This window comes from Lygodium microphyllum, chromosome 1 (genome assembly GCF_053477565.2).
Source record: "Lygodium microphyllum isolate KBCC chromosome 1, Lygodium_microphyllum_v1.1.10, whole genome shotgun sequence".
Lineage (NCBI taxonomy): Eukaryota > Viridiplantae > Streptophyta > Polypodiopsida > Schizaeales > Lygodiaceae > Lygodium > Lygodium microphyllum.
The window spans coordinates 18,048,534-18,064,514 of record NC_141135.1 but is presented as its reverse complement, the minus strand read 5'-3'; the positions used below and the strand labels follow the sequence as shown (position 1 = coordinate 18,064,514).

General features: G+C 36.6%; 1 protein-coding gene across 1 annotated transcript; it reads left to right on the top strand.

The window, feature by feature from the left end:
* Positions 1–3,300: 3,300 nt before the first annotated feature.
* Positions 3,301–14,418, top strand: LOC148040879 (receptor-like protein kinase HSL1). The gene is made up of 2 exons (XM_087672407.1): positions 3,301–4,504; positions 13,711–14,418. Exons 1-2 carry the CDS (start codon positions 3,478–3,480, stop codon positions 14,160–14,162), a joined length of 1,479 nt encoding a protein of 492 aa, XP_087528533.1. The 5' UTR covers positions 3,301–3,477; the 3' UTR covers positions 14,163–14,418.
* The last annotated feature ends 1,563 nt before the right edge of the window (positions 14,419–15,981 follow it).

The following is a 15,981-nucleotide window of genomic DNA, read 5'->3' as shown; positions in this document are numbered from 1 at the left end:
CTATATTGATTAGTTTGATTAACAACCTAGTGGGCCAAGAGATTGACATGATATCAAGACCAAGCTCCAATCATGAAAATGACCAGCTCCACTTGGGAGAGTTTCCAATCAATATCCGACATATGATCAATCAATATGATTTACAAACCAAGACTGAGTATCATGGTAGACTAGTTGAGGATATCATTACTAACCTTGAGGAAGAGCAAGATTGGCCAAGAAGGCAGTGTAGGGCATAAGTGCTTACAACTAGGAATAGTGAGCTCAAAGGCTAAGGTAGGTAATAGAAATGTGAGAGGTCTAGTGAGTTTTAGCGCTTGCTAATCAAAATAGGACAAAACCCAATGCAAAGAGGGAAAGAGCGCTAGAAGCTGATCTCACACTGGGCAAGCTTCATATGAAGAGACTCATAGAAAACACGATTGGAGAGTAGAGTGGAGTGGCCCTAGCAACTTTGTTGCTAATAGGACTAGGAATCACTCCAAATTTGAAAAGCCAACTGAAGATACCCATAGTTGCCAGGCAATGCCACAAGTACCAACCAAACAATGATGACTTCATCTCCGACTCTCTCTCTCTCTCTCTCTCTCTCTCCCCTACACCCATTTTGCCATGACTTCAAGAAAACAATAGAACACGAGAGTGATCCTTCATATTTGTCCTTTTCCATAATAGTCTAGATTCCAAAGGTGTAGTCTTAATGCTTGCTTAATCCAAGACGCACAAACAATGGAAGCTCCACTTTGACTCTAGCTTCATATAAACTTCCATCTCTTACGACAATAAGAAAAAGAAGAAGTGTAACTAGTAGTAGTAGAAGAGAAGAGGAAAAGAAATAATTAATTAGACGGTGCTCTCTCTCTTAAGCTCTCTCCCTCACTCTCTTAATCTCTCTCTCTCTAAGGAGTTGCAAAGAACAAGAAGAATGTAATACAATAAGCGCTCTCCAAAATTCCTCACAACAAATAATGCTGGCTCTATTCAATTTTACACATTCTAAATATAGGGTTTGTTTTTAGGTGGGCACTCTCAATGCTTCCGTCTTTGCTTTATAGTGTTTGACCTTTAGATTAGGCTTTCACATGGCTTGCTTGCAATATTTTGAAATGCATGCATGGGATTCTTCTATTTAGCTTATGGAATATTTTAATGCACACATGTTTGCTATACATTTTAGTTTTGCTTGTAGGTATATACAAGATACATGGGAGTGAGCCTAATGTTTGGATATTTTTGCTATAAACATTCTCTACATGCTAAGGAAACTAACTCTAGAATGTTGTAAATAGATCATTAGATTAAAAATATGAATTACATATGAAATTTAAAGAGACCTTGGCCATTAAATATCTCTAAATTGGATCTATTATTTCTTGGCTCTAGCATTAGTTGCTTCTTGTTATTTCTAGCTCGGTTTGCACTTCTTACTATTTCTATCTTGGTCTTCTCTTCTTATATTTCTAGCTCGTTCTTCATTTACTATTTTTAATAATTATTATTTTAGAAATCACTATTTCTTATATCTTCTTTAACCTTTGGAAACTTCTTTAACCTTTTGGATTTCAAAAGTTGCAATGGTTGATCATTACCATTCTTAGTATAGCTTCTAATTTTGGTGGTCAAGCTTAAGAGTGAGAGTGAGAGGGTGAGCAAAAGAGGAATGTTGTTGAAGTAGAGGATACTTAGATTTCACCCAAGTGACCCTTAGAATGTTGTTGAATGTCTATGGAATGCATGTCTGATATTCTTGTGTTTAGCTATGTGATATTTTGATGCACATAGGCTTGGTGGACATTTTAGTTTTATGAGTAGGTCTATACAATTTACATAGGAGTGAGCACAGTGCTTAAATTTTACAATTAACTTTCTTTGCATGTTGTGAGTATTTTTAAACTAAGTCTCAAATGTGGTGGACTAGTCATGGGACTAAAAATATGAATGTAGATGTAGTTTAAAGGGATAGCGATATCTTGAATATCTCAAGAATTAATGTATTATTTTTTTACTTCCACTTTGGTGTCTTCTTGCTACTTCCAATAACTGCCAACTTTCACTTACTAAGCTACTATGCATTGTGTAATAGTTAGCGACTTTAACCTCTCCACATGCTTAACAATCAAGAAGTGGCATCTCTAGATCACCCCATCCATTCCAAGAAAGTATGGGTGAAAAACATGGGCATGTCTCTAGCATTATTAGAGAAGGGACTCTATGAATCTAAGACATGTTCAAATTGTGAGATAATAGATCCTCCAATAATTCTAAGGTGTAATCCAATATAAAGTTGGCCTCCCTTTTTGGTTTGTCAAGCACATAAATTTGTTAAGACCATTCATGTGTAAAACAACGAAAGTTGTGAATCAAACCAATAAATATGTTGGGCATTTATTTAGTCTAGGGAGTTAATGACCCTAGGAGCCTAGATGCTCTTCCGAGTTCCAATGCCTAAAAGTTGTCATATTGTCCTTGAATTGGAATCCTTTTTACATTTTCCTCCTTAAATTCAAACATGAATCAGCAACATTGAAAAGCTGGGAAAATTGTTGAATTAGAAATCAACTAAATAATTCAGGAATTGCACAGTTTAGTCAACTATAAGAATCCGAATGTGACATCCAACAATTGTGAGTGGTGATAGTCTAACTCTAGTTGTAGCCTTGGGTTTTGGATTATAGCCAATGAAGGTTGGAAGCACTTATCAAGCTCCATGTGTCCCCTAGAAAGTGGGGCCGCATATTCGAAGGAACAATTCAAAAGTCATGGATGGTGTGTTGTGGAAGCAATCGATTAATAAATGTTTGCATAGATTCAGCGGGCGTTGTCGCTATGATTTGGTTCCTTGTGAAAAGGTGATAAAGTCAAAAGGTAGAAGTAACATAAGGCTATGGTGTACAATGAAAAGGGAGAAAGTGATCCTTGGGAAAGAGGGCGTAGTGGAGGGAAATTCTAAAGAAGGAAAGTGGCAAGGGAGCACTCAATCTTAGGACATTTATCATATTAAGTTTCGCATAAGATAAAAACGCAACATGCTATGGAAAGAGGGTTGTACCATGTCAAGCTTGCATAAGGTAAAGGAAGGGGAATCTATGTCCTTGCTCGATCTCAGGGCATTTATCATATTAAGGGTACATAAGATAAAGGCACAACATGTTATGGGAAGGGGGTTATATCCGGCATAAGGTAAAGGAAGGGGTCTCTATCATGCACTCAATCTTAGGGCATTTAATATATTAAGGTTGTATAAAACAATAAGGGTACAAAATGCTATGGAAAGGGGGCTATCATGCTAAGCCTGCATAAGGTATAGGAAGGGGGTCTGTATCATATGATTGCAGAAAATATATACAAATTGGGGCTAGGGCATGTATCTAATAATAAGCTTATGCAAAGGGGGGGGCTAGGCTATCATGTATGTAATAAGCCAGCCTACTGTTATAATGCTGCTGCAGCAGCTGCCTGTGCTTCTATCATGCAAGGATGGTCAAGAAGAGTACTGGCAAGCTGCTGGTGATCGTGCTGATAGAGGTGGTCAGTGCGGCTGCTATCTTGTTTGCACTGGGTCTCTTCTGCCTGTGCTGGCGGCACAGAAGGCGGGCTCTTCGCGCTGCGGCCAGAGGCGAGGAGCCTCTGTGGATGGCCTTCCAGGATCTAGGGTTTCAGCCATGGGAGGTCATCCGCAGCATAGAGGAGCAGAAGTCGGAGGAAGGCAACCTCCTGGGGGCAGGAGGCTTCGGCCATGTCTACAAGGCCACCATGAGCAACGGCCAGACTGTAGCTGTGAAACAACTGTACGTGCAGGCTGATAGCCATGGTGATCGTGATCATGATCATAATCATCGCCATTATCAAGGTCATGAGCGAGAAAAACATGGTCATCAGCAAGGTCATCAACATAATTATAACCATAATCAAGGCCATCAGCAACAAAGACATCATTCTCAACAGAATCAGCAGCAGCAGCATCAATATTATCATCACCATCAAGATAATCACCCTCTAGGTCATCACCAACATCACCATGACCAACATGCCAAACATCAAGAGCATGATTACCATCATCAGAAAACATCAGGCATCCTGCAGGATGACCATGGCTTTGCTGCAGAAATCCAAACCTTAGGCCGCATCAGACACAAAAACATCGTCCAGCTCCTTTGCTGCTACTCCAACCGCTCCGACCTCAACTTGCTTGTGTATGAATACATGCCCAAGGGCAGCTTGAAAGATGCCCTCCATGGTCATCGTGGTGATGATGATAATGGTGGTGCTTTGTGTCCCCTAGATGGGCTGGCTAGATACAAGATCGCATTGGGCGCCGCCCAAGGCTTGGCCTACCTCCACCACGAGTGCAATCCACCCATCGTCCATCGAGACATCAAGTCTGCAAACATTCTTCTTGATGACAATTATGAGGCCCATGTTGCGGATTTTGGCCTTGCTAGGATCCTCCAAAACCATCTTCACACCACTGATATTATGGGTACTCCTGGCTACATAGCTCCAGGTAATGGCTAACCCTAAGATTATAGGCTACACAAGGGTTTGGTACTTATCTTTTATGAACTCTAGAAATAATGTTTTTATGATGATGTGGTTTCATTGGTTGGTTTGTAAATATTTTCATTTGGGGTTATCTTTAAAGCTATCTTTTTTAGAAAGGAGGCTAAGTTGTATCATTAGAATGAAAATAGAGATGTAAGTACCATGAATAAAAGAAAGGCTAACAAACGTAAAGAGAGTTAATAAAGCCAAATGGTACATTTTTGTCCCTTGAGGGAAATCCAAGGGTTTGGTACTTAAGTTTTATGATCTCTATGAATAATGTTTGTATGAATATGTGGTTTCATTGGTTGGTTTGTAAATACTTTCCTTTGGGGTTTATGTTTAAAGTTATCATTTTTAGAAAGGAATCTCAGTTGTATCATTGGAATGAAAATAGAGATGTAACTACAATGAATAAAAGAAAGGTTGAAAAACCCAAAGAGAGTTGATAAAGTGAAATGGTACCTTTCCAAATTGTACTTATGAAAATAGAGATGTAAGGACTATGAATAACAAGGAAATTTTCCAAATTGTACCTATGAATATAGAGATGTAAGGACAATAAATAAAAGAAGAGGATGACAAATGTATTTAAAGTTTGCTAAAGCCAAATTATACCTTGTACATAATAGCATAGCTTTGATAGGAGCTATACTACTATATCCAAGGTACAAATTTGGCTCCAAGAAACATAATTTACTAAGGGATGTTGTAAAGAGCACGTGTGAATGCATACATTTGCAAGTGTGAGATTTAAGAGAGACATTTGTCTCCTTGAAGGAAGAGATTCCTCAAAAGCATGATGTATATTTGATATTGTGAAGCTTGTGTCTACCAATGTGCTACATGTCCATGACCATTGTCAAAGGAGAGATATATTTGACATCATCCCATTATTTCTCCATTCGACTGAGTTCTACAAGCACATTATCTCTCTAAGGGAACACTTGATAATATCATTTGACTTGCATTTCTTACATGCACCTGCCAAGATAAAAGTATTGTGAAAATCGAAATCAATAGTGGAAGGACTTTTGGTCTTTTTATGAGTTTTTAAATCTTGTGAGGATTGACTCTTCTAAGCTTTTTGCTTTAAAGTTGTAAAAAATATTGTGAACCTTTTCATGTGCATGGGCTTCCAAGCCCAAAAAACCATATTGGCGACCACATTCTTTAAGACTTGACATCTACTTTGACTATGTTGAGAAAGGGGTTTGTCACCTTTCTCATGTTAGATGAAACTTATTGGTGTATGTGAGCTTCCAAGTTTTAGAATCCAAGACCACTACATCACTAAGGATTTGACATCGATTCTAACTATTACAAGGTATGCACTTCTCATATTACAAAATTTTTATGACCAAAGGATTTTCAGGATTTGATATGCAACTACTTTCATTTAACCAAAGAAAGGCAAATGTTAATAGGTAGGACTTGTTTAATAGATTTGATTATTTTTTGATTTTCTAATACCAAAATCTCTTGTCCAAGAGGGGACTTTTGTTGACCTCTTCCTAGAGGTAAAGACATAGCGAGAGGTGGACTTCCTACTATATCTACATGTCCTGCATAATCAGAGTTAGTGTGTCGGATGACTCTTATATCATGGCCACCATAACACATGTACATAGCTGTTATGCCCTTCAAGTACCTCATGATACCCTTCATAGCATCATGATGCCATCTGCAAGGTGTAGCCATATAGTGTGCCAAAACTCCCACTACAAATGCTATTTAGGACAAGTTGCTATCATGGCATATATCAAACTTCTCCCTCTGGATGCATAAGGGATCTTGGCCATTGCAACCTTCTTCTCATCAGACTGCAGACAATCAGCTTGACTAACATTCACATGAGAAGGAAGAGGATATCCAATAGGCTTACCATCCTGCATAAGAAACTACTCAAGGACTTTTTGGATATACTCTTTCTGATAGATAAAGGAGCCCCTTAGAGCGATTGCATGTGATATGCATCCCAAGAATATGCAAGGCCTTTCCCATGTCCTTCATCTCAAAACTCTTCATGAGCTGAGTTTGCAAGGTATCCAGTTTATCGTCATGAGCACTCCCAGCAATAGGCATATCATCCACATAGAGTACCAACATCATAAGACTACCATCATGAACCTTATTCGTGATAAACATGGATCCATAGTAGTACAACTATATCCTTGTGAATGTATAAAAGCATAAAACTTATGGTACCATTCTCTAGGTGCCTGCTTGAGGCCATAAAGATTCCTTCTCAACTTGCACATGAGGCGTTCCTTGCTTTTCTTCTCAAAGCCCTTACATTGCTATATATAAATCTCATCATGCAAGTCCCCATGTAGAAAGACCGTCTTTACATCCATCTAATAAAGATCCAACAACCAATACTAGTACCAAGCATAGGGTCATCATTTTGACCACACTAAAAAAGACTTCCTCGAAGTCAACACCATGTTCCTGCTTAAAACTCTTAGTTACCAATCTAGCCTTATAAGCTCACTTGGGATATCATTGATATCATAGTCATCAACAAGCTCTTCCCAAGTCTTCATTACAGTGCTACTTTTTGGAACTGAGGCATTGACGTGGTGTCAACTCTTTTCTCTCTCTTTCTCTATCTTCTAATTTTTCACGGTGATAATTGATCAAGTTGGTTAAGTTCAAAGTATTGTCATTCTCACATTATTTCCTGTACTTACATTCTTGTTGATTTAACATATACAAAACACATCTAAAAGCTTCTTAGACTCTCCATTCTTATTAGAGCTAAAACAATACATGTTCCTTCCATGGAGCATGTTGCATTTTTTGGATTGCTAGTGATGGGTTCTCTTAGATCCTTAAAGAATTGTATTGCTTCCACACAAACATCTTCCTTTGATTTCCAAGTTGAGAAACAAGCATCCCCAATTGTGAACGACTCCAATATAGCTTAAACGATGTCCGCAAAGTCATTGTAGTGCCATTCTTTTCATTGTATTTTTTCTCCATTCCTTCACAATGTGGCCATTCTTTCCACGATATTGGCACTTGGCTTGAACCTCTTTTTCTCATTATTTGTCTTGGTGGAAGAGGCATAAAGGAAGTGAAAAACAAGGAGAGAAAGAAGAAAACAAGAATGATAGAGATGAGTGAATGGCCTACCTTGGATATAGATGTTGAATGATGAATGAAGTGTGTATATGTGCAATCTAATATAGGTGTAATCATAAAAGACGATTGGACTGATAAGTGATGGCCAAATATATGCCTAATTTGACAAAATAGATTTAAATGGTCCAATCTAAAACACTTCAAAAATTGTGCATTTGAGTGGGCATTGCATGATATTAAGGGTACCTAGCTATAGAGTTAGACACTCACTCTCAGTACAACTCTAACAACATATTGAGGAAGAATTTGAACTATTTAAGATGGAGACACAAAATATGAATTTGGATTGAGACTCCTAGTATCTCGTCTCATATTGGGGAAGAACTTGAAAGAGGAAAGGGACACACACAAAATATTTTCCACAAAATGAGGAGGAAAACATGGTTTCCTTTGAGAAATGAAATAATACAATTACAAAGGGTAGACTCCAACTTGGTAAAAAAGATCGCCAAGGTGGCTAATGGGTGATGCCATGATGGAAATATTTGTTGCAAATGCATAGGATGAGCTAAGGCAATGACACTCAATATATCAATGTAGATGTGATGTCATGATCTTGTGAATGTGTGTATGTTGGCATGATCCCTTGGAACCCAAATCTCAAACACTAGAGCTAGAAAGCAACCCAAATTAATATCACCATTGTGTAAGATTATAACACAAAAAGGTATCCCATCATAAGTAAATGAGGAAGCATTATGGAACATGAGAATTCTCTAAGATGGCTAGAGAACAATCCATTACCAAATTGGAATCCATAAGAAGTATATTAAGTATGTGAGTGTCCCATGGGGGACTACATGGGTTTTCCTAAGGCCCTTGGATGAAGGAGACCCCGTCTAGGACCTAAATGAAGATGAAATTGGCCCACTCTAGAATAGAAATGGTTATTGCAAGAACTCTAATATCAATACCTGGAGTGGAAAAAGTAACCCTTTAAACTTTGAACATCTTGTGAGACCATATATACTTTGATGAAGGGCCCTCATATTTAATATGCTCCATAGAAGAACTAGGATGTATTGAACCCCTTACAAAATTATAGAAACGATAAGTGGGAAAGAATCCAAGAGCTTGATAATGCTAGATAAATATACTTTTGAAGACGGCTAAGGAATTGTTGAATGATATCATCAATAGAAATGTCTCTATTAGACCATTCAAACAAGGGCTTTGAACCCTTGAAAGATATCATGAATTGAAATGCAAGTATCCCCTGTAATAGACGATCAAAACAAGGCCTTTTAGTTGTTGAATAAATCTCTATGATATCATCAATAATATCCTTTTAAAAAATTGTATCATGATTAATTCAAGTCAATGTAAATAATAAGGAGTGTGTATAAATAGACATTAGATATCCAAGAAGTTAGAATCATGTTGAATTGGCTCAAAAATGGAATAATTTCGGGCATATTGGATGGCGAAGAGGGATATGTAGGTGAAGATGATGAAATAACAAAAAGTGCACAAACAATTGAATGAGAGGAATGTGGAGCACCAACATGAGAGCTTTCTTCACTTGATGGACAAGCCAATCAGGGAACAAGAGGATGATCTTCGAGAAGAAAAGGGGCAAGGGAAGGGGTAGAATGACCATCACAAAAATGGAGGCTTGTCTTTCAAAGTAAAAGCTAGATTGCCTTGCGAATATGGGAAAATAGAGGACCAAGATCTTTCTCCTTTAAAGAGTGCTCATTTCTATTCAATATGAGTGGTCTAGTTGGTTCTACCCGATGAGGTGGGCATGAAGTAGAGTGTGAATAAATTGAAGAAGGAAATCTTTAAAGGTGTATATGATGATTATACAAGGGCACCCTCTAGCTTCAAGGTGTAGAAAATGCAATATCCTTTTCTAATGTAAAGTGTGACCTACAAATCTTGGGTAAATTTAGTTGAAAATTAATGCCAATCTTCAATAAATGAAAAGTGTTTGTCAATTTTGTGTAAACATACATATCATATTCATTGCCATTAAAGGTCTTACTAGCCTTCACTTGCAAATCCATCAAATAATAGTGTTGTGCTTGCTTAATGAGATGTGCTCCTTCCATTTTGAACTTGAAAAGTTGCTCCCTAACTAGTAACAAATGAAGGTTGTCCATTTAAGAATACCTATCCTTGAAATAATTCCATAAGGAGTGGGCAACCTCTTGGTACCTTGTTATGAAGAATACTTTCTCACAAATGAGGGAAATGAAGGCAATAAAAAATGCATTGTCTTGAACAAGACAAATTCACATTGTGATACAACTTCATTTGGGAGTGGATCAATACTTTTATCTCCTGATATGTTTACTAGGTAATTTCAAATAATTATAGTTTTCTTTGACCAACTTGATGTCAAGAACAAATGATGAATCATGAGTGATAAAATCACAATAATAATGGAAAAATATCTCCTAACACACATCAACACTAGAAAATTGTAAATGGAGGAGATCACTAAGATGGGAAAAATCATAAATTGTAGTTGCCACCACTACCTCTTGGTGGTAATGATGTCACATGTTTGCTAGAACTACAAAATGCAACTTGGATGGTGACACCAAGGCTATAGATGATTGTGTGATGTTGGTTGGATCAATGTCACCTACTATAGGCTACTAAAATGCATCTGCATAATGGTTGAAATGTAGGTTTTGAATGTGCATTAGGGTTAGGAAGGATGGATAATAAGAAGAGCGCAAAAGGCTAGTTGGAAATTGCACAAAATATGGATAGAATGTTCTCAATTTTAGCTACCCTTAAAAAGATAGTGGTATGTTGCCTAGAACAAACCATTCAACATACAAATAGTGGTATGTTGTGTAAAATAATACATTCACACCACTTTGACTACAATACATTAGACCTTAGTTGCATTAAAGAAGCTTGCATGTTGAGGGAAGATTTGAAATCATCTAAAGGAAATGGTGAATGTTTCTACACCAAGATATGTTAATCATTCAAGTAATGTAGGTCTAGAGTGCAATATTTCAACAATCACCTCACAAACACCTTCACCAAAAGCTTCAACAACATATAGGGATGCAAGAAAAGGTGAACAATATGAGAGAGAGAGAGAGAGAGAAAGAGAGAGAGAGAGAGAGAGAGAGAGAGAGAGAGAGAGAGAGAGAGAGAGAGAGAGAGAGAGAGAGAGAGAGAGAGAGAGAGAGAGAGAGAGAGAGAGAGAGAGAGAGAGAGGACAAAATGGATATAGCTCAATTGATCAAGTTGAATGTGTGGTGACCTAGAAGGTCTTAGGTTCAACTCCTACATTTCCCACGATCATTTAGTTTAGGTGTAGCACAAGGAAGATTTGAACCTGAGTGAGTGGGCTAATAAACTAAGTGGCTTACAACTAGGGGGAACCACTTGATTTTGAAAAAAAAGGGATAAATGAATATAAGAATAAAAGAGATGAATGGAATGGACCAAGTCAAAATCCCAAGCATGCAAATGCTAATACGGTTAATAAATATATACGCATGTAACATGAATCTAGACATGATCATAAAAGATGGTGGGTCTAATAAGTGAGGACCAAAAATATGGTTGACCTAGAAAAATGGACATGAATAGTTCAGCCTAAAGCATGTGGAAAAATGTGGGTCTACCCAGGCACTGGCCCTAATATGGAGTTGGACACTAACTCTCATCAATTCTCACCTTCAGCTTTGGGGTTTGCCTTGAATGTTACATCTCCATTGCTTCCATCATATTACTTTAGCCCCCACCAATAGCATGGCATATAACTCCTCAAAATTAAGAAAAGGATTTCTAATATTTGTACTCAATGTTGTGGCCATCACACTTAGAGAGCAAAAACTAGGATGCATCCTCTAGCAAATTTTTGGTCTTTTCCATTCCCAACTATCATTAAATCATATAGATTCTTAATATCTATAATACAAAGCTCAATTCTATCTCCTTTAGAAATACGGTACCTACAAGGTGAATCTCAAAGTATTGAATCCTAGTTGGGTTCCACATCTCATAATGACATCTTAGTGTATTCCAAGCCTTACTAGATTTGGTTGTGTGTTGAATCAAAATGAGAAAAAAATCAAATGCATTGATAAAAAAGGGGAAGATTGCATTTGTGTTTATTCATATCCAAGTGCCATGAAGAGGCAAACCAAGGGGGATTTGTTTGTTTTCATGTAGTGTCACACTTGATCCCACATCAATCCCAAATAAGGTTACATCCAGGAGCTCATACAAGTCTTGGGCATTGATGTTATATCTAGGAGCTCATACAAGTCTTGGGCATTGAACCTCTACAAGGTATAGTTTGTCCTATACAAATTTCTTCCATGGAAAAACACACATTGTTTCCTCCTTCGCTACCACAACCACTATAGTTTATACTATTATTGGTCACATACATTGAGGAGAGATGTAGAGTGTGTGGTCAATAGATTGATGGGCTAGATGATAGCATTGCATGTCTACACATTGCTAAATGGCATTCTTAAGTGCTCCCTTTTGTATTTAAGTCAAATTTGTTCAACATGTGTGTAAGAGATAATCATCCATACATTGATAAGGAATGCATAAATTGTTGAGGGGAACCTTTAGGGGTAAGTTGCCCTCCCAAGAGATTGCTATGATCCATGGATAAATTGAAAGTTGAATGGCCATAAGGTTTCTCTTGAATTTCCTTTCCATCCTCCCACAAAATAAATTGACCTCGAAAAAGACCTTATTGAAACACGAGTACACCATGCCAATGTTCCTTGGTAAATTTATTGGCTTATACCCATCAAGGAATATTTCTTATATTATTGAGTCAAGTGCTCATGCCTACATAGGGGAGATGTTGGACTTCTTGGGATTCCCCCAATTGAGGTTAATGTCCTCAATTTGGGGGTTATTGGTATCCTAGATAATGCATCACTTGATGCATGGTGCCTTAGATCTTATTATAAGACATCTATAACATGCCAGTCAATGCAAGGTGTGTTAGATGTGCACCCTACTAACCTTTGTGTACTCTTACCCATTTGACCCAATTATCAAATGCACATAGTCCATCTCTCAAGGGCTACAACCTTAGAGGACTTGGAGTATTCACAATAACTAAGATATGGGCACACTTGGGAAATCTCCATCAAAACAAAGTACACTCATTTGCTATTAAAATTTCAAGTTTATCGTGTTGTTATAGAGAGAGATGATTTATTAGCAATTCCCTTTAGGACATATGCTTATATAATGGTGAGGTGACAAGGCAGTGCAAATCTCAAAAAAAATTACCCACTATTAACTTCAGTTAAGTGGTCCACTTAGGCTTGAAATGTGTGGATATCTTTCCTTTTGAGAAAGAATATTTTATTTTTAGAAAATTAAATATAAAGGACATTTTGTGTGTGTGTGTGTGTGTGTGTGTGTGAAAAGGGCAATGCTCTTGCATACAATAGTGCACCCTTGTCCCAATAAGTTTTGTAAATTTCATTTTGTTCAATTGAGTCATGGCATTTTATTCAAATATTGTCTTTTTTTTAATTTTCATGTATGAATATCACATAATTTTTCAACGTCTAGTGTTGGTGGTAGATGAATAAAGATAGTGGCTAGAAAATTGGCTGTTTGGTACTTGAAACAATGATTATCTACTCTTGGCACATAATTTTATAATGTCTACTCATGGAAAATGAATAAAGATGGTGGCTTGCCACAATGATTATGTACCATAGAGCATGGAAAAATAATGTCTACCAGATGGCCACATATACAATCATGATTATGGACATTTGTGATACAATGAGTTAATAATTTGTTTCATTAGTAGTTGCGAAATCTACAATTGGATAGGTAATTTTTTATCTTAAGCAAAAAGTAGAAAATGATGATATGGGGTGTGCTATCTTGCTTTCTACTTGCCAATTCAAGCCCTAGAAGCTATACAGATATTTGGGCTTCTTTGATGAGTTTGAAAAAGCAAATATTTGTATGTTATATATATTTTGGTGATTTAGTTATATACTTTGTATGTATGGTATCATATGATGATATTTATTTTGTTCTTATGTGCAGAGCATTGCCACTATGTTCGAAGAGTCACAGAGAAAAGTGATGTATATAGTTTTGGGATTGTGCTTTTAGAGTTGGTGACAGGAAAGGAACCATTAGACCCCATGATTGGAAAATGTGCTAGTGGCAACATAGTGAATTGGGTAAACCACAAAATACAAGGCAATATGGTCAATAACAAAGTAGTTGATGAGATACTAGATCCTTATCTTCATGCTTGTGTGTCTTGTTTACATGATAGTTGTATTGATTTACATATGCAGCCAATGAAACGCTTGCTCATGATAGCCCTCCAATGCACACAAGCACTGCCTCATGATCGCCCAACCATGAGATTAGTGGTGGAACTATTGGCTAAGGATATTGACTTAGAGTCACAAGTTCACTTAGGGTGTGAGATTGATACACATTCTAAGAGTTTTTCATATGTTGAGCTATCTAATGTCAAACTTTGATACTTAATCATGATGGGAACCTCTTTAAAAGCATAGTTGTGAGAACACATGCTATCCTAAACTACAATTTATTTCCAAAGTGACATGACCATGCTGTCTTGTGCAACCCAACATAATAACAAAACTTATATGTTGATGTTATGCCTCACACCAATTGACACTTCAAATATATACAATTTACCCATCCTTTTTTTCTAAACTAAGTCTACATGGCTGAATCACATTGTACCAATGATCTAGACACAAATTGTGCAATCATTATTCATTGTATAAATTTTGTTCTTGAGTTGCAAAATTATGAATTGTTTTACCTGGTAAATTATGTTTCTTAAGATTGTCATGTTGTTATTGATCTTGTGTGTACAATTTCAAGGGCATGCACATGATCTAGTATCAACATCATATAAAAGTGTACATATAATTGATATTGTAAGATTTCACTTATGCCATACCACATAAAATCATAGCATATCTCCTAGATATCTTATCCCACACCATGTTTTTTGCTTCATAAAAGAAACTTCTAAAGAAACCATAACCCCCATGTACATGCACATACACTTATGTACCCAAATTTGCATGTACACATTCTCTCTCTTTGATGTGGAAGTAGAAGAGAAATCCCATTTGTTGCTAAAGATAATTCCACCCACCCTATAGATAACATTAAGGGATTTTTGACAAAGCCATAATGTCCTTATAAATCCAAGTCAAATGAAATACTGTGTTATTACAAATATGTCAAAGCCATAACACTCAATAGTAGCATATGTGGAATGTGAATAATTTACTAAAAAAATGATGTAATGATTCTAAACCACACTAGAATGTGGGCATGAGTCATGATTCACCACATGGTGGTTATCTGACCCCTTGTCTCATAGATGGGTTGCCAAGATCTAAGATTATTTTGGCTATTAGCTTGGCCTATCTCCATTATAGGTGTGACAATCCTAAGTCAATTCCAACATCAAGTTTGCATGAAACTCATTATCGAACAAATTTAGGCTTGCTAGACTCCTTCAAAAGCATAAGACACAATTGGTGTTATGGATAAAATGGTTACATAGGTCTAGAAAGGGGATCATCCCTTTTTGTTATCTTAAAAGCAAAGATATAGGCCACAAAAGGATCCCAAATTTTTTCCAAAATTTGAGATTTGGTTAACTATATGGCATCAATAGGTGGTTTTGTTAACTTTTTCTTTTAGGATTTAAAAACTAGGCCTTGCTTTTTTGGGTTAATACTACCCTATACTAAGATTTGGGTTTTAATACTTAGAAACTATATTTGAAATCAATAAATATCTATCATATTTCTAGCAAGACTTGCTTTTGGAGAAAATAAATCAAGAGAAACCCATAGCATACCCGAGATGACAAAATATGTTAGCTTGCTTCAAGAATTCCTTTAGAATCAACAAATGTCATGTAAAAATACAACCTTTTTCTTTCTATTCTATTAGTGTTTATGGCCATAGAATATTAAGAGATAATTTTATCACACTTTTGTTGTTCCTCTACTAATAAACATCTAAACTTTGAATACACTGAAACTTTACATTTCTTTTAGAAAAGTTCACTTTTTGAGTAATTAACTCAACACAAATTTATATTTTATCCCTGAACAAAAAATAATACTTTATCCAACATGAAAATACAAAAAAAAATCTCAACTTCGTTAAAGGAAGGGATTACTCTACAACCAATATATATCATTTTGAAACAAAGACTTTGTCTTTACAAATTGGTAATGATTGTGGTCATAGGGTACTGCCTTTTTCTAGTACCATTTTCATATAGGTATGTACAAATGAGAC